The 22,871-nt window shown below is 43.1% G+C and overlaps 1 protein-coding gene across 27 annotated transcripts in view; it reads left to right on the top strand.

The window, feature by feature from the left end:
- LOC123499994 (actin-binding LIM protein 3-like) overlaps positions 1-22,871 on the top strand; it is a 222,757-nt gene that overhangs the window by 186,705 nt on the left and 13,181 nt on the right. For 20 of the 27 annotated variants that reach the window (XR_006673143.1, XR_006673142.1, XM_045248568.1 and 17 more), the window contains 9 exons: positions 13,113-13,239; positions 13,396-13,580; positions 13,855-14,012; positions 15,979-16,053; positions 16,583-16,778; positions 17,012-17,239; positions 18,999-19,132; positions 19,522-19,708; positions 20,049-20,168. Coding sequence is in view for 25 of the 27 variants with exons in the window: in XM_045248568.1 (XP_045104503.1) it covers positions 13,113-13,239; positions 13,396-13,580; positions 13,855-14,012; positions 15,979-16,053; positions 16,583-16,778; positions 17,012-17,239; positions 18,999-19,132; positions 19,522-19,708; positions 20,049-20,168 (1,410 nt within the window). In the remaining 2 variants the exon portion in view is untranslated. Of the gene's footprint in view, positions 1-13,112; positions 13,240-13,395; positions 13,581-13,854; positions 14,013-14,645; positions 14,685-15,978; positions 16,054-16,582; positions 16,779-17,011; positions 17,240-18,998; positions 19,133-19,521; positions 19,709-20,048; positions 20,169-22,871 lie in introns of all 27 variants that reach the window. The other 7 variants (XM_045248570.1, XM_045248564.1, XM_045248581.1 and 4 more) reach the window with 5 other exon arrangements.

Genomic DNA, 22,871 nt, shown 5'->3' with positions numbered 1-22,871 from the left:
CTCTCTCTCTCTCTCTCTCTCTCTCTCTCTCTCTCTCTCTCTCTCTCGTTCTCGCTCAATGTTCCTGGAATGATCGCGTTGAAAGTTCGTAATTATGATTTTTTCGAAGTTTCGCTGTTAACTGCTTGCTCCTTCCTTCCTTCCTTCACCGTGTTTTCTCTTTTTTTCTCGCCACTCTTTACTTCCTTCATTGTTTTCTTCCTTCCTTCCTTCCTTCTTTCCTTCTCTATATTTTCTCTTTTTTCCGAGTTTCACCGCCACTCAGCATCTTCCTTCCTCTTCCTTTTTTTTTCTACTTTCCTTCCTTCTTCCCTTTCTTCCTTTCGTCTTTCTTTCACTGTTCATTGTTTTTGTTTCTCTTTTTTTCCTCTCTATTTTTCTCCTTTCCTTCCTTCTTTACTTCCTCTCATCTTTCACATCTCATTTTTTTTTTCTGTTTTTCTTTCCCCTTCCTTCATTTCTCTCCTTTCCTTCCTTCCTTCTTCCTTTCGTCTTTTTTTCACGTTTCATTTTTTTTTTCAGTTTCTCTTTCTCTCTCTCCGACTTTCAATCTTCTTGTTCGGTATTGTTGTTGATGTTGTTGTCTTTCCCTTCTGTCTTCATCATCAATCATCATCATCATCATCATCATCATCATCATCATCATCATCATCATCATCATCTGTCGTTGCTCAGTTCTCTTTCCACTGTCTCTTTTGTCTCCCGTTGGTCTGTTGTTTGACTTCCTACTTTCTTTTATTTTCACTTTTATTGCCTCTCGTTTTTAGATTCTCTGATATGCTGCGTCTTTTTTTTTTTTTTTTTTTTTTTTTCCATTTTCGTTTGTTTTTTTGTTTTACTTCATGGAACGTGCCAGAGTTTATGGTCTCGTCTGTTTTGTTTTAGTTTGTTAGTTCGTGTTTTTTTTTTTCATCTTTTTCGTCTCTCTCTCTCTCTCTCTCTCTCTCTCTCTCTCTCTCTCTCTCTCTCTCTCTCTCTCTCTCTCTCTCTCTCTCTCTCTCTCTCTCTCTCTCATTCATATTTTACGAGAGAAAACACTCGTGAAATTTGCCTTGTTGTTCATATCTCCCAAAACAGGAACTCACTTTCTCCTCCTCCTCCTCCTCCTCCTCCTCCTCCTCCTCCTCCTCCTCCTCCTCCTCCTCCTCCTCCTCTACTATAAAAGTTTCTCATCCATCTTTTAGAACCTCATCATCATTATTATTATCACTCTTTATTCGTGTCCCACCTTGTGTCTTTTTGCGAGTAATGAATATAATGGGCTTAGAGAGGGAGAGAGAGAGAGAGAGAGAGAGAGAGAGAGAGAGAGAGAGAGAGAGAGAGAGAGAGAGAGAGAGAGAGAGAGAGAGATCAGGTAATGTCAGGTGTGTTTGTGTCACGGTTCTGCTCCGCGTGAGACACTCAGGTAAAGTAAGCGTGACATTACCTGTTGAGTCTCGGACAGAAATATTTCCTCCCTATTCTTTTTCTCTATTGTTTATGGCGGAAGATGATGGCAGATGGAGGAGGAGGAGGAGGAGGAGGAGGAAGAAGGGGTGGAGGAACTTGGGAGGCAAAAATGTTACTTGAATCTCTCTCGTTCTCTTCCTCTTTCTCTCGCGATGTTCATTCTTATATTCTTTTTGTTTGGTTATGCAGATGAAGGGACGGAGGAAGAGAAGCAAGGAAGGAGTACGAGTAAGATGTAACTCCGAGGTTTTCGCAGTCTTGCTCTCTTTGTTATGCGGTTTCGTTTAATCTGCTTATCTTTTTTTTTTTTTTTTTTTTCGTACGAGTTCAAGAAGCGACTTATGATTCACGACTAGGAATTCACGTCTGTTTGCTCTTTTTGTTGTCTTTATTATCTTTTTGATCGTCGCTTCTGAAGACAAATGCGTCACGACGAATAGTTTCACGCGACAAAGGAGTGAAGAATGAGGGATGAGATGCAAGTTATAGTGTGAAGAAGTGGCCAGAAGAAATAAGAACTCAGTAATGCGTGTGATATTTGATTTTTATATAAATAATCTTCTCTTATTTAATTTTCTGTTCCTAGAGAATTACATAAATAGAATTTTGTGTTATTAGTTTGTCTCCGAAGAATTATGTAATATGAGAGAGAGAGAGAGAGAGAGAGAGAGAGAGAGAAGGTATTTTTCTTGAAATGATTCGTGAGCGTGCATGAAATGGGAGTGTTATTGACATCTTAGATGCGCCGCCAGCTTAATCTTCAAAGGTTAACACCACCACCACCGCCACCACCACCACCACCACCACCACCACCACCACCACCACCACCACCACCACCATCACCACCACCACCGTCTTTGACATCTTCATTCATTCGGTCTCTCTCTCTTACCATCGTTACGCCTGATGTCGCTCAATATTTGGACAGCAACTACTATGTTGATAATTTTGACTACTGCTACTTCTTCTTTTTCTTCTTGTTTCTTGTTGTTCTTGTTCTTGTTCTTGTTTTTGTTTTTGTTTTTGTTCTTGTTCTTCTACTCTTTTTTTTCTAGTTCTTGTTCTTGTTGTTGTTGTTGTTGTTCTTGTTGTTCTTGTTCTTCTTCTGCTTCTACTTCTACTTCTACTTCTACTTCTACTTCTACTACTACTACTACTACTACTACTACTACTACTACTACTACTACTACTACTACTACCACCTCTACTTCTTTTTCTTCTACCACCACTATAACCCTGCCGCCGCCGCCGCTGCTGTGTTTACTTCCTGTCTTCCGGGAATTATTGATGATAGGGTCCAGAGAGTCCCGCCCCACCTGGTTACCTGAAGGAGGTGCAAGGCGCGGGAGGAAGGCTTGATTGGCGGTTCCATGGAGGGTGATTGGTGGAAAATAGCGCGTACACACACACACACACACACACACACACACACACACACACACACACACACATGGACAGTAATTGTACACGATTCACAAAGGATATGATAGAAAATTTGAGGGTTTTTTTGACGCAAGTAAGGAGGAAGTAAGGAAGAAAGGAACAACATGGTCTATTCAGAACACCACGTGATTCTTCTTTGCTTTCTTGTTTGTTGGTTGTTCCTAATATCTTTTTTTTATTATATTGTATTACTTACTTATTTATTCAGTAAGAGAGACACTCGATTGGTTAGTTAATTAGTAATCAACCCTTTCCTTTTTTTCGGTAAGAAGCAGGAGTGGTGATGGTGGTCGTGACGTTAGTAGTAGTAGCAGTAGTGGTGGTGGTGGTGGTGGTGCTGGTATAGCATTGGGAGTATATAGCGTTGATAGCAGTGGCGGTAGTGTTAATGGTAATGGTGGGGGGTGAGGGGGAGGTAAGTGCACTATTACATAACCATCTGTTGTAGTGAAGGCAGCGAATACGTTAATGACATGCTTGCTGTGTTGATAGTGCTAATCACCCTAATCACTGCGGACTGGTGCTCCTTGTAATTACCCTGATTGTGAAGGTGCTGGTGTTGCGATGGTGATGATGGTGGTGGTGGTGGTGTACTGACAGCTCATGATGATGGTGCCATAACTCAGAATAGTAATGATAGAGGCGGGCAGTAGTAGTAACGGTGTTGGTTATGGAAATGATGGTGGAAGTGGCTGGCAATCGTACTGGTGGTGGTCAGTGTGGTGGTGCAGGGAGCCGTGTTGGTGTTGAAGGTGACGTTGGCTGATGAGCGTCCGGTAATGTGGTGACAGTGTTGGGAATGGCAGAGGTTGTAGTGGAGAGGAAAGATAAGACAGTAGTGGTTGTGGTGATAGGGAAGTCAGTGGTGATGGAGATGCCGTAATGTGGTGGTGGTGGTGGTGGTGGTGTTGGTGGTGGTTAGTCATCAGTGCGTGTCGTGAGTTTAAGTAACGTTACCTACAACACGCATTCTGACCCGCTCGTGTGTGTGTGTGTGTGTGTGTGTGTGTGTGTGTGTCAGTCAGAAGGAAAGAAACAGAGCGAAACAAAAAGAAAGGAAAAAAAATCGCATGCAGTATTTTCTCATTGTTTCTTTTCTCCCCTTTTTTTCAGTCTTTCTTCCACGCAAGGAAAAAAAAATAGAAGAAAAAAATACGCAATGACAATAACAACAGACAACAACATAAATACACCTAAATAGAAACATACAGCAACACAAACAAACACAAACGAAGTAAACAAAATAAAAGAAAAAAAAAAACAGACAAATTCAATGATTCATCTCGTCAAATACATGTTAAGAAGAATCAGTTTTACTTCATTGGTGCTTCATTCACTGCTTCACATTAACCAGACTTCCCTCGGGCGGGTTCACGGGTTAGTATTGGAGGTCATAGGTCACTAGGCTGAGGTGAGGCAGGTGACGGAGGTGAGAGAAGACTTTGAGGTCGAGACAGAGAGATGGAGAGAGAGAGAGAGAGAGAGAGAGAGAGAGAGAGAGAGAGAGAGAGAGTATGTGTCTGTATGTGTGTAAAGTATAGCATAAAGTTTACAAGACACTAGTATACAAGAGGAGTGTATAATTATAAGCGTATTGCTCATAAAAATAGAGAAAGTCCTGTGTAGTTAACCTTCTCGTGCCATATTTACTAATACACTGCTAAAAGAGAAATCGTAAATGGAGGAGTTTGTGTGGGCAACAATGGGAGGCAGGGAAGGAGACTCGTGTTGGTGGGAGTGTAATGTGTAATGTGTTGGGTGTTTGTCTGGAGAGTGCACGGGTGATGCGTGTGGCCGGGAATGTGTGTGTGTGTGTGTGTGTGTGTGTGTGTGTGTGTGTGTGTGTGTGAGAGTGAGTAGGTACAGGTGGAGTGAAGGGGCGAGGGGCGGGGGTTGTGGTGCGGCGCGTGTTGGATGGCGGACCGTCGAGTAGTTGCTGAGCTCAGTTTTAGAGAAGCGAGTGTTGTGAGTGCGCGTGCGTGTCGGAAGTTTGCGAGCAGTGGTACCTTGGGTTGTGGTGACGGTTGTATCCATCGAAGGATAGTCGAAGGAAGCCTATGATCGTTTGAATGTGTTAACGTGATGTAAGATTGCTGTAGAGATTTTGTGGAAATTAAAAGAAATCATTACAATTTGCCATCTGTAACTAACAGTTTAACTGTGATGTGGAAACATAATTCTATTGATATGATGAGAAAAGTGACGAGTTTCTGGAGTTTGCTCTATGAAAATGAAAAGAAACGTATTATAACGTTATAGTACCATTAGCTCATCTTGAGGTGTGTGAGTGACGTAGTGGTGATGCAGCGAGTGAAAGGGAAGAAGAGTAAAATTTGATTATTATCCCAAAACAAGTTGGGCCCTCAGGCGAGGCTGTGGGGAGAAAGAGTATAGGGAAAGTGAGGAAAGAACCATACCTGAAATTAAGAGTTGATTATTTGGTGGCTTGTCCATCAGTAAGTCTCTCAGATGTGAGGCAAAACAGGAGTGAAGCGAGAGGCGCCATGTAGAGCTTGGTGAAGGAAGGACAGAAGGCAAGCCGCCTCATGGAGGACTCGACGAGTGCCTCCCTCGCCGTGCCTTCTGCCAGGAAGTCTCGGCGGGCAGGAAGGAACGGCAAATGGTTCTCTCGTATCCGTGTAACCGAAAACCTCCTGGAGCGGCTGCGGCAGGAGTGTGCTGAAGATGAAGACTGTGGACATCACGAACGTGTGCGTGAGTCATTGGCTCCCTTGGCCGAAGTGCACTGCCTTGGAAGGCCCGTCCAAGCTGTGGACAAAGCTACCACTCGATCCACATGCGACTCCAGGAAAGCTCCTCATAGTGACGCTCTAGATAAAAGCTCCCTAGCAGCGTGTCTGCACCCTAGAAGTCCCTCTGAGGATGAAGGAATATCGGAGGTGGCGTCCCTCCCGTCCCTTGACACAGGAAGTGATGGTGGTAGCAGCGGCCACACATCAAAGCCACACCACCAGCACCACCATCACCCCCACCCGCCCTTCGGAACCTGCCTTCACGGTGACTTCGATGATTGCCCCAGCAGTGAACCCTCAATTAACAACCATGCTGCAACCATGGCGACTGAGGAAATGATGTCGCCCTGTAACTTAGACGACGATGTCATCCTCGATCTGCCACTTGAAGACGAGGAAGACGACGAAAACGACACCTCTTCCTCGTCGTCTCTCGCCTCGTCTGACTCTGGGGCAGGAGGAAGTCCTGATTTTATCTCCCAGGAGGGCGCCGTGTGGGCCGTGACCAACTGCTTCTCGTGGCTGGATGACGAGACATTCGCTCTCGAGCCACAGGACACGAACTCTGCCGACGATGACCAAATGCAGGACGAAAACAAGAAGGAAGAAAATGTTGTGATGACGAACTGTGATTCTCTCACCGCTCTGAGACCGACCAACATTAACATTGCTGTAGACGAGGATGTGTACATTTCCTCATCCTCACTGTGGTCCTTGAGGGCGCTGGAGTGGAGTGAGAGTAATAAACAAATGTCTAATGCCTGGGCGCCTCAGCAGAGTAGTGAGCGTCTGCCACGCGATGTCGAGAAAGTGACAGAAAATGATACCTCGGAAAAAAGTGGAGAAAACGCAGAGACGTGGAGCGGCAGTCTGGGAGTTACATGTATGACAGACGGGGCAAAAGAAATAAAAGAGGAGAAAGGAGGAAGGGGAAAAGAACCATCAGAGCATGAAAACATAGTAGCTAACGACTTAGGAAAAAGGCCCCCATCGACTCCCAGGGTTTGGGACGTGGCCTGGAACCTGAAGGAGGAAGAGGAGACGGAGGAAGAGGAAGAGAACGGCGTGAAGTGCGGAACTCAAAATGTAGCGATAAACGACACGAAAGAAGAGACTTGCGGTGAAGAAGGAGGAGTGTTATGGGAGAGTGAAGATGCTAACTCGCGAGGCTCTTGGTCCGAGTCCGACTGGAGCGAAACGGACACCTGTATCCTGAGAGAGCCGTTCGTTAGGGACTCAGACGGCGTCTCCGTGGATTCGGTTCCCGGTGAGGAGCTTGGCGCTGGCGAACTGAGTACCTCTCCTCCCAGCCCACCACTAGTTTTGGAGGCTCCCAAGGACTTCAACTCGCCTCCTTTACGAGTAACACTACACAGAGAAGAAGAGCCATGGACATCTCACCACCAGCACCATCACCACCACCACCACCATTCTTCGCTGAGCTGTCTGGGTTGTTTGGTGGAAGGAGATAAAGCTGAGATTGAAAGAGGAGAAACTAGTAAAAGAGAGAAGGAAGAGAGATCATCAAGAAGTCCCACACACCCCCACAGCTGGTTGGGTAAGGACAGGTGGCCGCTCAATGACAACAGGCGTTGGTACAAATTAGGCGGGGAGCGGTCACTGGGAGACCCGGAGCGTGAGAGCGGAAGGTGCATGAGGCGAGGCGAAGCGTGCACTCAAGAGACTCCACCGGGAAACCGCGACAGAAGCATCAGTAACTTTGGTGGCGACGAGGACGACGAGATGGAGGAGGAAGAGGAAGGGGAGGAGGAAAAGAAAGCACGAGAATTCAGTAGATGGAGAGATTTGTGCAGGAGACTTGAAGATCTATCACGTGACCATCCCTCGTATCTAGAGTGTCACGACCACACCTCCACCACTACCGTTCCGCGGCAACCCAAGCACCCGCCCTCTCCTCCACCTCGCCGCCGCCGCCGCCGCCGCCGCCGTCAGTCATGGGCGACGGTGGGTGAAAGCTGTCAGTTGCTTGCTTATGAGAGTGCACCCGGCGACCCGTGGCTGGCTGGTAAAGAAGGCACGAAGCAGCCTGAAGCCTTGCGTGACACTCCAGAATTGGAACGTTATGGGTGCCGTAGTGAACCCTCGCCCGAGTGTTTGTGCCGTGTCGGGGAGCAGTCCGAGGAGCAGCGTGGTGGCACCTCGAGTGACGAGAGTGAAGCTGAGTGTGCTGGTGACTTATCTGACACAGGTGACCGAGTGTGGCATACAAATGACTCCCTCGACTGCTACTCTCTTGGTTATAGCGAGCGACACTCAAAACGAAACCAGCAATACAACGAAGCTCCCTGGATTGTTGCTGGCGAGACTATGGCCAGGCACCTTGATGCGAGTCACGTCAATGATCCTCGTCTCAGCAGCAGGTGGAAGAGAAAAGGAAGGAGGTGGAATGATAAGAGAGGAAGGCTTTCTAGTCACAATTTGGACATAACTAGAGACACAGAATACACCTGGTCTCCGTCACCGCCTTGCCTTGTGATGCCGCGGAGCATTGAAGAGCGTGATTACCGTCAAGCGCCTCTTCATGCCCCAATGTCATTACCAACACCTTGTCTATGTCATCATTCTGCGCCACCCTCGCTGTCCTCCACACCAACATCTTACATGTACTATGCCCCAGACCAGCCTGTTCTGTACCCGCCCCCGTGCCTCCCCAGCATCCACGAAGAGCCACAAAAGTATCTCCACAGTGTGATGTTGACTGCAGCAGAGAAGGAGAAAAAGTACACTGAAAGAAATTATTGTGATTGCGGGGCTGGTGAGGGAGGGGACGCGGGTGACGCAGGAGACAGGTGGCCGGAGTCCGCTGGTCTGTGGCAGTTGGGAGCATGCGCAGCATATGGTCACTATAATGTATGCAAGAAAAATTACGCACATGGCGAGGCAGAGGGGACTTTGTCGCGTGAGTCAAGGGGAGGGAGGATCCCCGCTGGTGACGCTGAGACACGATGGGAATTTTCTTCGCCGCGTGACTCTTCCTGGTTTGAGGGAAATTTGCATTTCCATGACAGGACGTCCGTGTGTACTGTGGCGGACGGCGCGCTGCCCAGCGGCGCGTATCGCGGTGCGGCTGCGAGGACGCCCAACAGCCAAGCTGAGCGTGACCTGTGTCCCTCCGAAGAGGAAGTATCGACAGGCTTCAGCCAGATCTACGCGACGCTCAAAACAAGACGGGAGGGTGAAGCCTCTGGGACGCGGATAAGTCGCGGAAAATACCGAAGATTCCAGACCCAGAGGTGTCCAGGGAGAGGAGTCCCTGTGGAAGCCAAAGAATTAAGCACTACTTTTTCCAGGGTGCAACGTGATTACGTTGTTGAGCCAACAAATTTAGATGTATGCACTGACAAAGCCAACGAGCATCGTGGAACGAGCATCTCGGGAGAAAACATTACAGACTCCGGCGCCGCCGCGTCCTCACTGGCCTCCCTGCAGCGACGCATGCCCGTCCCAGCGTCATGCTTCACCCACGCCCTCTGCTCTCGCGTGCCACTCTACAAAAGAATTCAAGACGCATTGTGCCGAGGCGTTGGACTTGGAACTCTGCCTTCCGAGGCGAACGAGGCGACCAGCAACCAACAACTAGCTGAACCAATCATCGCCCAGCCTCGGTCGCTTCTCAGGGACAACCCAAAAGGATCAGGAGTGTCAGAGAAGCCTCAGAGGAGCTATTCCCCGTCGTATTTTTCCTTTCCCGAGGAAGCAGACGTGAAACGCACAGAAAGCAACATTATCACATCCAGACTGCCGGAAGGGCACAGAAGATTTAGCTTCGACGGCGGAGGTGATGAAGGTCCAAGAATCTGCACCTTGAAGTTGGCAGCGCGAGAACCTCCAGATGGAACAGCTACGCCACCAGCTCCTGTGGGAAGTTTCCTCCATCGGTTCTCTTCAGTACTGCCATCGAGCACGCGCATACACCACAGTGTCGCTGACCCGCACAAGGAGCTCGTGGCTTCAGAAGAGTCTTACCGCCACCATTATCTCAGTGACGCACAAGAGGCAGAGCAGCGAGTCGCTGGTTTTGGCCTCCAGGATGCCGTACCCGCAGGGCTTCCTCCTCGGCCCGCCACTGCAACCACACAGCTGTCTGCGTCTCTATCTGAGGAGGAAGGGTGTTCCTCATCACTCCTCCCGCCTTCCCCCCCTCCCTCCCCTCCACCACCTCAGCACGCCAACCCACTTCACAGACAACCACTAGAATGCGCTTCCTCCACCGCCTCCCGTCACTCCCCTCACTCCCCTCCCACTGCCTGTAATGGACCACAACAATTGCTCTGCGCCTCAGGCCGTTCATCGCCCTGCATCTCACGAGATTCGCTTGAGTTATTCTGTGATGACGGCTCAGATTTTGGGAGTGTCTCCCTACCGAGCACTCCCGATGCCTCCCTCAGTCCTCACGATCTTCCTGGCGACTTAGAATTGCATGAATTATCCTCGCACGACACCGATGAGAATTTTCCTTCCCCGCCAGTCTTCCAGGAGGGAGAGTTGGAGTGGCTTTCTTCACATAATTCTTACAACGAAGAATGCAGCATCTCCAGTCCCCTGCCCACATCGTCACACTGCTCCGTCCAAACCTCCGGATCTCCACAGACCACAGTGTTTTCAGTCTGCAAGTCGCCGCAGTGCACATCGCCCTGCGGGGAACCACACCGCCACACACCACCTTCATGCTTGGAAATCCTTCCCCCGAATCAAATTAGCGGACCACCGAGCTCCCACAAATCCATCATCCCTGAGTCACCCAGCCAACAGTCATCCATTCTTCTTGCCGTGGACCCGCCCGTCTCGCAGCCCCCTGATACGTTTTCTTTAGTCGATATCATGAAACTTGGCAGCTATGACGGATACGTAACTCTGCCCGTCACCTTCAAGTCGGCCCAGATAGGCGAAGATGAGGCAAGGATGGAATCCATCGCCGCTCCGGACTGCGAGGAGTCCAGCAGTGAGAAGTGCGTGATTAAGAAGGAAGCAGAAGGAGAGACGCAAGGCGACGTAATCATCAGTACCCAGGTCCGGGTGTCACTGAGGAAGTACTGCAGACGTCGGAGAAACGGCTCCAAGAAATTGATCATAAGGTTTACACTTTGTCTAGGTAAATATTGGGATGAATTAATATAATATTGATCGATGTTTCAGTGCCCCAGCAAAGCCATCATGAGTGGTGCAAATGTTAGAATCGAGGAATTTAAGACGGAAACCATGCATGCTGTGTATTGAGTATTTACGAGTAGGATATATTGGATTTTCCTTTCTATAAAACAACACTCTAGTCATTATTTCTTATGATGCTACGACACTCGGTCAGTGATGCAGGAAATTATGTGCTGTCATGAATATTCCCGGCTGGTTTTCATCAAGTGTCAAGCAAGTGATTGGGAGTTCACGCCGAGCCACTCCTTATCTTATCAGGATTACGACCCTAAGCTGCGCTGTACCCGATACCGCTTGCATTTTCCTTTATTCATGCTTTGTTTACTTTTCTTATCTACATATTATTTTATCCATTCTTTATTTGTTGCTGTTTTAACCTCTTCACATTGTTGATAGTAGTAGGATTTATGTAACAAAGCATAGCAAAAACAAGCAAGGGATCTCTGAGAGGGGAGGTAAGAAGTAATCTCAGGGACATTGATTCTCCATTCACTCGTGACTCGCCATTAGTCGTTTGGAGGATTTATGGCGCATCATAACGTCTCGTAACTAATAGTTTATGTGATTCATTTTCTTGAGGCAAATTTTCGTGATGCGTTGGTAGAGGAAGCAACTCATGATTCACTGCAGCACGCGCCTTCAGAAATGCGATATTATGAACTATACCAATTCTCAAACGTTTCATTGTCTTATCTTGACTCCTTTACATAGGACACAGAGGAAAGCTATGTTCATGACGCTAGTCGCACTAACATATTTATGATCAGTGGAAAATAACAGTGAGACCTATTACGAAGAGAGAGAGAGAGAGAGAGAGAACCTGTCTGAGTACGGACACCAAAGTTATCATTTATTTTTGTGATCATTAAACTCAACATTTCCCACCTTAACACAACATCTATGAATCAATTAGCATACACACACACACACACACACACACACACATTTCTTGCTGTCGCGAACCACTTATCACCCTTCACGTGTCTCAGGGAGTGACAAGGCAAGGCTCGCCAGTTAGCCTAATCCTCTTTCCTGGTGATTTTATTTCGTACTCGAGGCGTCACTTATTAGGAGCTCGTGGGTGATGTTCCGTCACAGGCGCTTAGTATTCAACACCGGAGCGGAAAGCGTCTCTCTGAAGCTAATCTTAAGTGGTTCAGTGTGCGTCTTATAGTTACGCACTTTTATGTTCTCACGTTTTCCACTTTGTCCGCCTTGGCAGAGGTTTTGGTAAATGGTTAGATAGATAAGTTGTTAGGTACAAAGGCACTACATTCATCAAACTGGTATTCACCCACATCTCTTCACGTATTGAATGATTTCCTCTATATCTTCCTCCATCTTTTCTCACTTCATCCTTCTTTTATTGATTTTCGTAACAATTGTGGCAACTGATATAAGGAATTAGAATTCCCCACAGTGGAAGCACTGCTCTGTACTACAGCTCCACTTTGAAGTTGACATAGAGTGCTGCCTGCACCTTTTGCCGCTCTTTACTATACCGCTTGCGCTACTTGTGACCGCCACTTGTGACCCTGTGTGGCGCCAATGGTGTCGTCTTTCATCCCCCATCGCCACCACCACCACTATTATTATAAACTTACCGGGAACAGCTTTCCTCGGCTTCTTCACCCTTGGTGCCTTTGTGTTCGCGATATATAATATTGGCCACATGTTTGTGCTGGACTGGTTTATTGCTGCTACTTAGCAATGATGTTTTTAATGGATGCTTTTGGTTTCATGGTTTGCTGTGATTATAGATGTTGTCATTGTCACAACTGTGAAAATGAATACTTCGTGTAAGTAGCAACAACAAACTGATTTTTCTCCCAAAAATGTCACCTTGCTTTTTTTTCTTCACCTAATCCAATGCACCTAGCTGTAATTTATTCATATTTCAATTTTTGTTTCAATTAAACCGGTGCTTTTTATTCTTGTATTCATTCTCATCTAAATAGTACATCAGTGATCAGTCCAAGCTGCTGGTTACTGCTTTTTGTGTCACTTTTCAATGTACTTATTCACTGACACAGTTTTGCTTATAGATACAACAATAATGTAGATGTTATTACATTAGATTATTTGTTTTTTTAATGTACATTCTTATCCAATGTGTCAAAAAAATAGAGACTGTATTATTTTGTCATAAAAGTGTATTTTTGATGACAAGCATTAGTGTTCTTATGAAAGTTCCATCTCCTTGTTATGGCCTTTGAATTACTGGAGTCATTGTACAATCCCAGAGATAAGTGGAACAACTGTCTTGCATACATTGGAGTTTTCTTTTCCTTACAGAATGTGCCGGGTGCAAGGAAGAGCTGGTGGAGGGCCAAGCACTCATTGCCCTGGACCAGCAGTGGCACATCTGGTGCTTCAAGTGTGCAGTCTGCAGCACTGTCCTTCATGGGGAGTATATGGGAAAGTAAGTTATTCTCTGTAACATCTCTTTTAACTATGCTGTTCACAGGATCATGTCCATCCTCAGTCCACTGTATGATATTGAGGAAAAATATTTGTACATTTATGAAAGTAACTTAGATTAATATGCACATCTTTCACAAGGCTTTATTCACTACAGGGACGGTCTCCCCTATTGCGAGAAGGACTACCAGGCCCAGTTTGGGGTAAAGTGTGCCTACTGCAACCGTTACATCAGCGGCAAGGTGCTGCAGGCAGGTGACAATCACCACTTCCACCCAACGTGTGCCCGGTGCACCAAGTGTGGTGATCCATTTGGGGATGGGGAAGAGATGTATTTGCAAGGTATGGATGTGTGACAAGATGAAGACTTGTAGCTGTGCTGGCCCAGTAGAAGGGTTGGCAGAGATGTATTTTAACATCTTTACATGTTCCCATGGTCTTTGTATGCATAAAATGGAATATTTTGTCATGCTATAAGAATTAAAACTTACTAAATTTTAAAAAAAGACAATCTATTAATATGAAAATTATGTAGAATAGAAAGTTAATTGTAATTCATTTTAACTCCGGTTTTTCCTTGTTTTATGTGAAGTCTTCATTCACTGTCACCACTCAGGCACTGCTATTTGGCACCCCCGCTGTGGCCCCGGACCCACTGAAAATGGCACAGTCCTGAATGGCTCGCTGTCCAATGGCCACCACATTAACGGTGACCAGAAGGCTGAGAGGGAGCGAGACTTTGATGGTATGAGCTCCACTGCGTCAGAAACACAGGTGAGTACCAGGCAGAGTCGGGTGAGTGTGGGTGTCCAGGGCTGGTGGCAGAGTCATCTCACCTTAGTACACCACAGTGGCTATTACTTTCATGTTTATAGTTGCTGAGGTGCATTGTAGACTTCTTTAGTTTTTTATGGAAACAGTATTATTTTTTAGCTGATTCTCCTTATTAGTTTGTATATATGTTAGATATGCTGTAGCCTTCATTATATTGTTAAGGAAGGAGACAGCTTGTGCATTTTTTTCTTTCTCTCTTTTCTTGATTCATTCTCTTTCATTGTTTTTATCCATACACTGACTAAGCACGGTGTCTTTTGTTCCCATACAGGAATTATAGTTGTGTCTCATGAATATTACAGAATTTTATGTAGCAAGTTTCCATTCTACTATTGTAAAATATAATTGTTGCAATGTCCTTGTTATTACCATTTGTCTTGAAAATTTCTTGTAATGAGCAGCATTTCTATTCAATGCATTTGTTCTTTGTAATATCATTATTATCAAATTCATTGATATCTTTAAAATTACTTCAAAGAGCAAGTCTCATTGTGAAAATCTTAAGTTCTGATAGATAATAAAGATGTACAGATTTAGTTAGCAGACCCATTAATATCATTCCCATTTTGACAGTTTATCGAAACTGTAGAATCAACAGGCCGATGGCGAAGGGTATGCCTTTGAGGGTGCATAAAACCACTACACTAACTTGTCTCTCAGTGCCTTTTGACTAACTAGAGTTCAGAATGCCCAGTTAACAGCCTAATTGTCAGGAGTGGCTTGTGCCGTGGTGGCTGCTGTAGGTGTAGTGTAGGGCACGGGTGGTGTGAGGCTGATCAGTGATGAACACAGTCAGCATGAAAGTTATTGTTTATGTGTGATGTCATAATCATTTGTATGACTAAATTTTTTGTAGTAAAAATGCTTCAAGAATTTTCATAGAACTTTGTAATTTAATAGTCCCTGTAATTTTTTGAAGCATACAGTACCTGTTTTGACATCTTCAGAGTTGAAGTTGCTCTTGAATATCTGTACAAAATGCACTGACTGTGACGTATTTGTCTGGTTTGGTTTTGTGTTGAGAGTGTGGGTGTGTCTTGGCCTGTGCAAAGGTAGATGGTTGCTCATTAAGGTAGATGGTTGTTCATGCTTATTGATAATATTCTGTATATTCTTCTGGTATTATTGTCCCATTGTTACTCTGCTGTTACACTTGAATGATCTTTTTTTTATTGTACTGTTGCATATTGTTCCCTTGGGACAATACACTAAAGGAATGAGAATATATGAGATTTAAAGCTCTCATCAAATATGTAGCATTTTAAACTTATTACTGTCATTGCCTCAGTTGAATCCATTAGAACAAAATGAACACATAAAGAAAATTCCATCCCATCACATAGGTTCCTATTTCATTTAGAAACATGATCACCTCCTCCATTCCGTGGTGACTCCAACCAACAGATTACTCAACCATTGCAGTCATAGCTAGACATTAACCACTTTTCCCATACAACCACAACACACACTTTATTTGTGCTTCCAGTTTTATTCCTTGCCAGTGTTTTGTTTTGTTCCATAGATCTCTTTGGTTTATGATTAGACAAAGTCATGTTCAGCAGGGTCTTCTTTCCTTGTTGGTAAGTGTACGTTTGTCCATTGTTCACTGGAAAAGATCCTGCTGAGCTTGAATTTAAGATTTCTTATAGAGCTGCTCTTCTTGATTCTGCTATTACAGGAAGAATAACAGTCAGGGAGGAGACAGGAGGTTTTGACAATAAATATTCAGTTCTCCTGCTTTCTTCACCTGTATCTCTCTAGGAGTTTTGTAGTCAAGATGTCTTCATGTCCTTCTGTGTTTTTTTTTATTTTAGTTTCCTTACATATGCATGATGTGTTCTTTTAGTTTTGTTTCATTATGTTTTGTTTTTGCATGATTTATTTTTTTCTTAACCGTGTGTTTCAGTTTTCCCGTTCCCGCACACCAAGCCTTAATGGATCCTTCCGCTCCTATAGTCCTTATAACAGCCTGAACAGGAAGGTGCGTTCATTGTTCTCATTTCACCTTGTTTTTTTCTGGGTTACGCTTCAGATTTTTATATATACATATTTCTGTCTTCTCTTCCATACAAAAAATATAGATATTGCAGAGTTTGTTACTGTTGTCTAGTTTATTGTGAGACTAATCACTGAATTATCTAGTTTTATACTGACAAATAACAAATTGTGTTGATTTGTAATGGTTAAAAAAATGTACGTTACTTTTAAAATGTTCCTTGTTGTTGTGAAACAGTGTGAACAAACTCTTTATCACCAGTTGATAGAAGTCCCACTTTGTATAATAATCATTACATGTCTTCTCATGTAGTGAATACTATGAGATACTGTACATCACATTTTACACTACATGGAACCTTCCTCAATATTTCCTTCAGGTCATTAGTATTGTACATTTTCATATTTTTATAGAAAACCCAGTGTATCCATGAATTCCTTCCCACATCACTGTTAGCTGTTCGCCACCACTCATACTCATTGCAAAAATCTAAGCTGTTAACATTTCCCTGCAGTTCTCAGGCCCTTACCGCACTTGCTCACCGGGCTTGATCCTGAGGGAATACAAGTCCTCGCAGAGCCCTATTGACATCACACGCATCTACACCTACTCATATCTCACTGCGGAGCCTTCCCAAGGGTACCTCAAGCGCCCTCTGGACCCATACGACCGTCCCCCACCTAAGTCGCCACATTTCCACCGTCCACCAAGTAGGTTTGTCCATAGACCTAGTATTAGACAGTTCTTGTATTGTTTAGTACACACTTGCACACACATACACTTTTCTTTTCTCTATAGATCATTGTAGTCAAATTAATCCAGAATATCCCTAACCAGAACAAGATGTTACAAGATTTTTATAAGAAAATAGAGCCAAAACAATAAATTTATACAACAGACCTTTTTGCTTTTGAACATATAACTAAGATTATTTTTTGTGTAGCTGATAGCAGGAAGCTATCACTGCCTAAGACCTCAAGCCGGCTGGGGATGAAGGTGCTGGTGGATCAGATGCAGTCTGACACTCCAAGGCCCAAGTCCCCACACATGAACAACGAGGAGCCAATCATCCTTTCCCATTACCCCGGCGGCCGCAAGCCACATCAAGGCGACGTGTCCCGCATCGAACGAGACGACTTCCCCGCCCCGCCTTACCCCTACACCGACCCTGGTGAGTCCAAGGCGGGGCTGGCTGGGGATCTTTTTCGCACAGTTCTTTACTTTTTTATATTGGAGCTTAATATGTAAAGAATACTCTTTATATTGTACATACATATAATGATTATGATCCTAGTTTGCAATTTCCATGTCACAGCCTTATCAGTTCAGGTGATAATTTGTTGTAAAGGAATCCTCCTTTCTAAATTTTGTAGCTTTTTTGCCCTCTGCTTCCCTCCTGTCAGTAGAAATTGTATAAACAAAATGTGCAGATCATTGAAATTATCATCTATGAAATAAGTAACAAGTTATCCATCGTACTTATTTTTGAGACAAACTTTATGTAGTTTTTCAAAGATATTTCCACCCTGATATGTTTCTAGATCCAAGTGTCCCATCAGAGAGAAAGAAAGAGTCCATTTGTATGTATGTCCCTGTCCTTTATATATATTGGGAAGGCCACCAGCACCTCCAGCTAAATGTTAACCCTCAGTGCACGCCATACGTCGTCTGCTTGGGTGTCTAGCAAGTGTTTCACTCATGTGCTTATTCAGACATCAAATACCAGATGAACTCAGAAATCAAATATCAAGAACGTATGACTTCCTTTCCCTTTTTTATCGGTATTTGGTGTGTATTCCAGGAGAGATTTGCTTTTTAAGTTGCTTTGCCCCCCTCTGCCCCCCCTGCCTTGTGCTGCCATAGGGGTGTTGACCTTACTGGTGACTCAGGTCTTTCCATGGAACCTTTGCCACTGTATTTGCTGTTCCCCAAACCTGCTGAATTTTGTTTTAGTGTGTAGTATGGGCGTTACCCAATGGTAATTGGAATTTTTTTGTTAATGTATTTGTTGTTTCTAGTTTTGGGCATAACTACTGTTTTTATCCCTAGCTGGCTTAGTTCCTGAATATGCATCTATGCCTAGTGTGGTATTGTTACTGAGGTTCCCTTCCCTTTTTACTACATACATCAGCCAACCAACCATCTTCATGTTGCAATGCATAATTATTAGAACAGATTTGAAGACTCAGTCTTTTTTCTATCTACTTTTTTTTTCTTATTTATCTATTTATCATAGCTATAACTAAGAACAGAGCAGTTGATGGTTGGACTTACCTCTGACTATAGTAATTTCTATACCACTCAGGAAGGTGATAGGTATGACAAACATGTAGACTTTGTTTACACAATCTGATGACCAGCTTTGAAGAGTGTAAAGCTGCAATGAAATTTGCATAATGAGTCACTTATTAAACTCTAAAAGGCTTTCCTTTATTATCTTGGAATCTTTGTCACATACTGCATGACAAGGGTGAACATTACTTCATTGCAAGAGTATGAAAAGTGTCCCATTATAGCCTATCTTGTCTTGGATTCCAGTAGTGTTATAAATGTGATTTTTCAGTAAATTTATGCATTCTTGTTTAATTGTATCTACAAATTTATGTTGTCATTAGATCAGGAAAGTTTCCATATCTATTTTATCTAGAGCAGATAAACCTTTAGTTGTCTGCATGCCATAGTGTATAATCAGTTTCACTGTAAAGTATTTGTGAAGTCAGTATTTATTTAGTTAGTTCCTCATAAATGTGTGTCTTTCCAAATATCTTAAATGATGTCACATTATGCAAGTCACAAAGAAATGAGGAACATCCTGAGTGGTATTGGTAGTGGCCTTGCCTAGACCTTATCCTCCCAGACAGCACGTCTCCTGCCTGTTGAGGGTGTGTGTGTGCCTTCCTGTGTTGGACTAACTACCTTTCTGGGTGTGGCTCCGGCCTCACGGGCAGATGTTTCAGAGAGGCGGAGGAGATGGTCAGGCAGCAACAAGGCTGTCAGCATTGACGAGACTGACGAGGGGACCGAGCAGGAGGACGAGAGCTTGGTTGAGGATCCTAAACTAAAAGTGAGCTTGTTATTGTTATAGATTCACCTGTTATCAGTAATGACTATTCTGTGTATAGATAGTGTATGTATTTGTATGGTACTAATCTGTTTATGCATGCTGTATTCTCTCTATTCATTTGATATGTGTTGGTAATTACTATTTCAGGAGTTTATTCTAAGTAAATTTCAATAATGTATAATTTGTCCATGCAGTTCATAAGATGTAGGAATTACCATACTCATGGTTACAATCTGCAATACTAAGACATGACAAATGAGAACTCAGTTGCTTCTCAAGACAATTTTTTCATCATTTAGTATTAAACAAGGAAAGAAAGAAAAGCAGGATTATCCCACTGGCAAATGTCCCATTTTAGGGAAATTTTAACAGAAGTTGCAATATTATAGAGAGAAGAGGTTGAATTAAGCAAGATTGCAACGGGCATTGGTAAAGTGTTCCTTCAACAAGTGAAGGAGAGGGAGAAGATTCGTGCATGGAAGGCCACTCACTTGGACCCTCGCAATGCCTCCCGAACCCCAGCGGCCGACCGTGAACCGGGGAACAAACTGCGTTTCGGTTCATCCCTAAATGCTTGTGAGTGTCTCTGCCCATAGCAAAGTGAGCTGTTGTTGCCTTTTCTCTCTTATTAGGTGCTTCACCTTACATTTTCTTTGTTTTCATTAAATATGCCAAGTTTTCAAATATCATAGATTAAGTCATTATCTATTTACCTATCTTTTATTTTGTTTTATTTATTCACATAATTTATTTGTTATTTTATCATTTGATTATTCATTAATTAATTAATTTATTCATTTATTCAGTATTTATTTATTTTGCTTTTGTTAAAGATCACAGAAGGATTTCTCCATTATTTCTTTATGCGTGGCTTGTGTTTTTACTTGTATTTTATTTGCCCTGATTATTCCTCCAGCCCCTTCACGGATGACAGACCACAGCCGCCCGTGGGGACCAGAAGAAGACGAGTTTGACAGGGGCTCCTCCTACCGTTGTTCCACGGGCAGGTCCTCCGCCACCATTCCCTCTTATAACGGTAAGCACCCTCATCTCTGTGGTCCTCACTGGTGGAAGTGAAATATTGGGTGATCATCTTCATAATTGTTTTCCATACATGCTTTGATATATGATATGTGATATATAAAAAAAACTACCATAGAATAGTTTTCCAATGTTTGAGTGAAAGTAATAGCCTTGTAACAATGATCTTGGTGACTGCACTGTATTTAGTAGTGCTGCTTCATGACTGTAGTGAGCACTTCTTCAATCATTTTGAGGTCATGAGAGGTGATGCTGTGCTGTTTGATATTTCTGTTTGTCCTCAGAAATATTGTCCAAAATTTATTGTAATTTCAGATGAGCAATATAGGTAGATATAAATTGAATCTGATGAATATTACAAAAAGAGCAATATGTATATATGTAGCACTCTTCTCTTACTCTGAAAATGAGGACATCATGAGGCAGTATTACTTGGTGTTGTTATCATTACATTATTTCTGTAGAGAAGTCCTCAGAGTTAGATATTTTGTTCTTTAAGTTTTGAATGATTGTGAAATAGGGTAGCATATTCTTTGTTTCCTCTCAGCTATTTAATGAAGTATGAAAGAGTTTGTGAGGAAATTCATCTTAGTTTTAATCCTACTTCTTAAGCTGTGTAGTATTAAGGAAGGAGCTATAGCTTTAAGTATCTGAATGAAATACACCACTGAGTTATTTTGCTTAAGGTTCATTGTTACGATTGACTTTCCACTCAACCAAGTGTGTAGTCGGTAAAGGCCTCAGATATTAGTCGTCAGCGGCAGTCAGGTCTGTATGGCGTGAGCATCCCCGTCAGTTTTGTTGTGCTGTGTTGTGGATGGTTCCTCACCCTCCCTCCCCCTTACCTCCCCTTCCTCACACCCAGGTTGTTGTGATTTAATATAACACATACTCATTTAACATCTGTTGAGTTACTTGGAATTTGTCACTACCAAGTTGGGATGTACATACCACAACCACAAAGTCCTTTCTAGAATTATCTTTGGGTTCCGGTTCTCAAGGTTGATTTCACACTCAACTGGTAAACTACTTTTGGATGCATGATTTTATGTTTCTTCATGATTGTAAGTTTTAATGTAAATAGAAATTCCTTCAGCAATTTTTGGTACATATATAGTCTTCTGAATTTTTCTGTGAGTGGTCAACTTGATGGTGAAATACATTGACTTAGACATATCTTGATTTTATGATTTCTTTTAGATTAGGATTATAATTTCTTTAAGTCTGATGGTTACACATTCCTCATGGTGTTCAAGGATTTTTAAGCAGCAGCAGGAGATTCATGTTTTCATTTCCCACAAGTTTGCATGAGATTGTCGATGGTGATTAACTTTTCCTGCTCGTGTGACTGTTATGGGAATCTTTTATGTTGATTTTTACATTTTATGTGGTATTTTGCCTAGTATTTAATTAACCAAGTTCCCAATCCCAATGCTGGCTGCTGAATTGACCCTGCTTTGTTCTGACAGTTTTATTAGTACACCCTTTGTTTGCTAGTCATGTGATCAGTTAAGCTTTCAGACAAAAATTGGTACAATTTTGATCAGATTATTGTTTTATGCACATCTCCAGTTTTAAGCATCTTAGAATTCATTTTACATAACACCTCAGACTGGATGTGTGTCTTGTATTTGCATATGAGAGAAAGGATTCCGACAGAAAAGTATAAAATTGATGAATGTAAGATGTTAATGAGACCTGATTGTGATCCCATTGATCCTGTAATGTTGCTAATGTGTATGAAGGAGAGAAAAGATAATCATTGGCGGAGGAGAGTGGTGAGCATGTCAGCTGCTTGAATATACTAATAGAGAAAGTCAGTCTTAGAATGTTGAAGTAGACTATATGCACTATGAGTATATTTGAGAGTGAGTGAATGTTTTGTTGAGGCTTTCTCCCAATTATAGTGTAAAGGAATAAATTTTAAAATCTTTCATCATGCACACTTTATTCTGTTCATTGAAAGTGTAATAGCAATAGCTGCCCTCTGCTTCTAACAAGTCAGTCTTATTAAAATTACTATGTAGCCAATCATAAAACTCTTCATTTATTAATCACAATATATCAGCCAGCATTCATATTGATTAACATGAATTTTTATTTGTTGAAAAGATAGCACATAATAATAGTATGAAGAAATCTGATTAGTACCGGTAGAATTTTTTAAGAAACCTGAAAACAATTGAAATTTTATAGTGCATAGGATGTTCAGCTGTAAACTGCGCAAGGAGGCTGCTAGGAACCATTCAGCCTGTGAACCCTCATCAGGTGAACAGGTGCAGCACATACAACCTTTTGTGAAGCCTTTCAGATAATGATGAGGGAATCCTGCTAGAAAAAAACAACAGATTAGAATTGTCACTCCTGTATTTATTGATACTATTTAACTATTTTGAAGCATTGTAGAGTTTTTTTCTTGTTGAAGTGAGGTGTACATGTATACCTTTATTGACCCCAGGGAGGTGTGTGTGTGTATGTATCACCACAGGGGAGTGGATGCACAGATGCCTGCCTTTACTGAACTTAGGAGTTTGTTTCCTTTAGTTAGGGAATATTTGTTCACTTGTGTGAGGAAGATGTGTGTTGGTGTCCCTACTGATCTTGGGTGGTGTTTGTATGCCTGCCTTTACTGACCCTAGGAAGGTGTATGCATACTTGTTCTTACTTGTTTGATGGAGGTGTACGCTATGTATACCTG

Source organism: Portunus trituberculatus, chromosome 50 (genome assembly GCF_017591435.1).
Source record: "Portunus trituberculatus isolate SZX2019 chromosome 50, ASM1759143v1, whole genome shotgun sequence".
NCBI lineage: Eukaryota > Metazoa > Arthropoda > Malacostraca > Decapoda > Portunidae > Portunus > Portunus trituberculatus.
The sequence above is the reverse complement of the archived record's forward strand: the minus strand, read 5'-3'. Positions and strand labels throughout refer to the sequence as shown.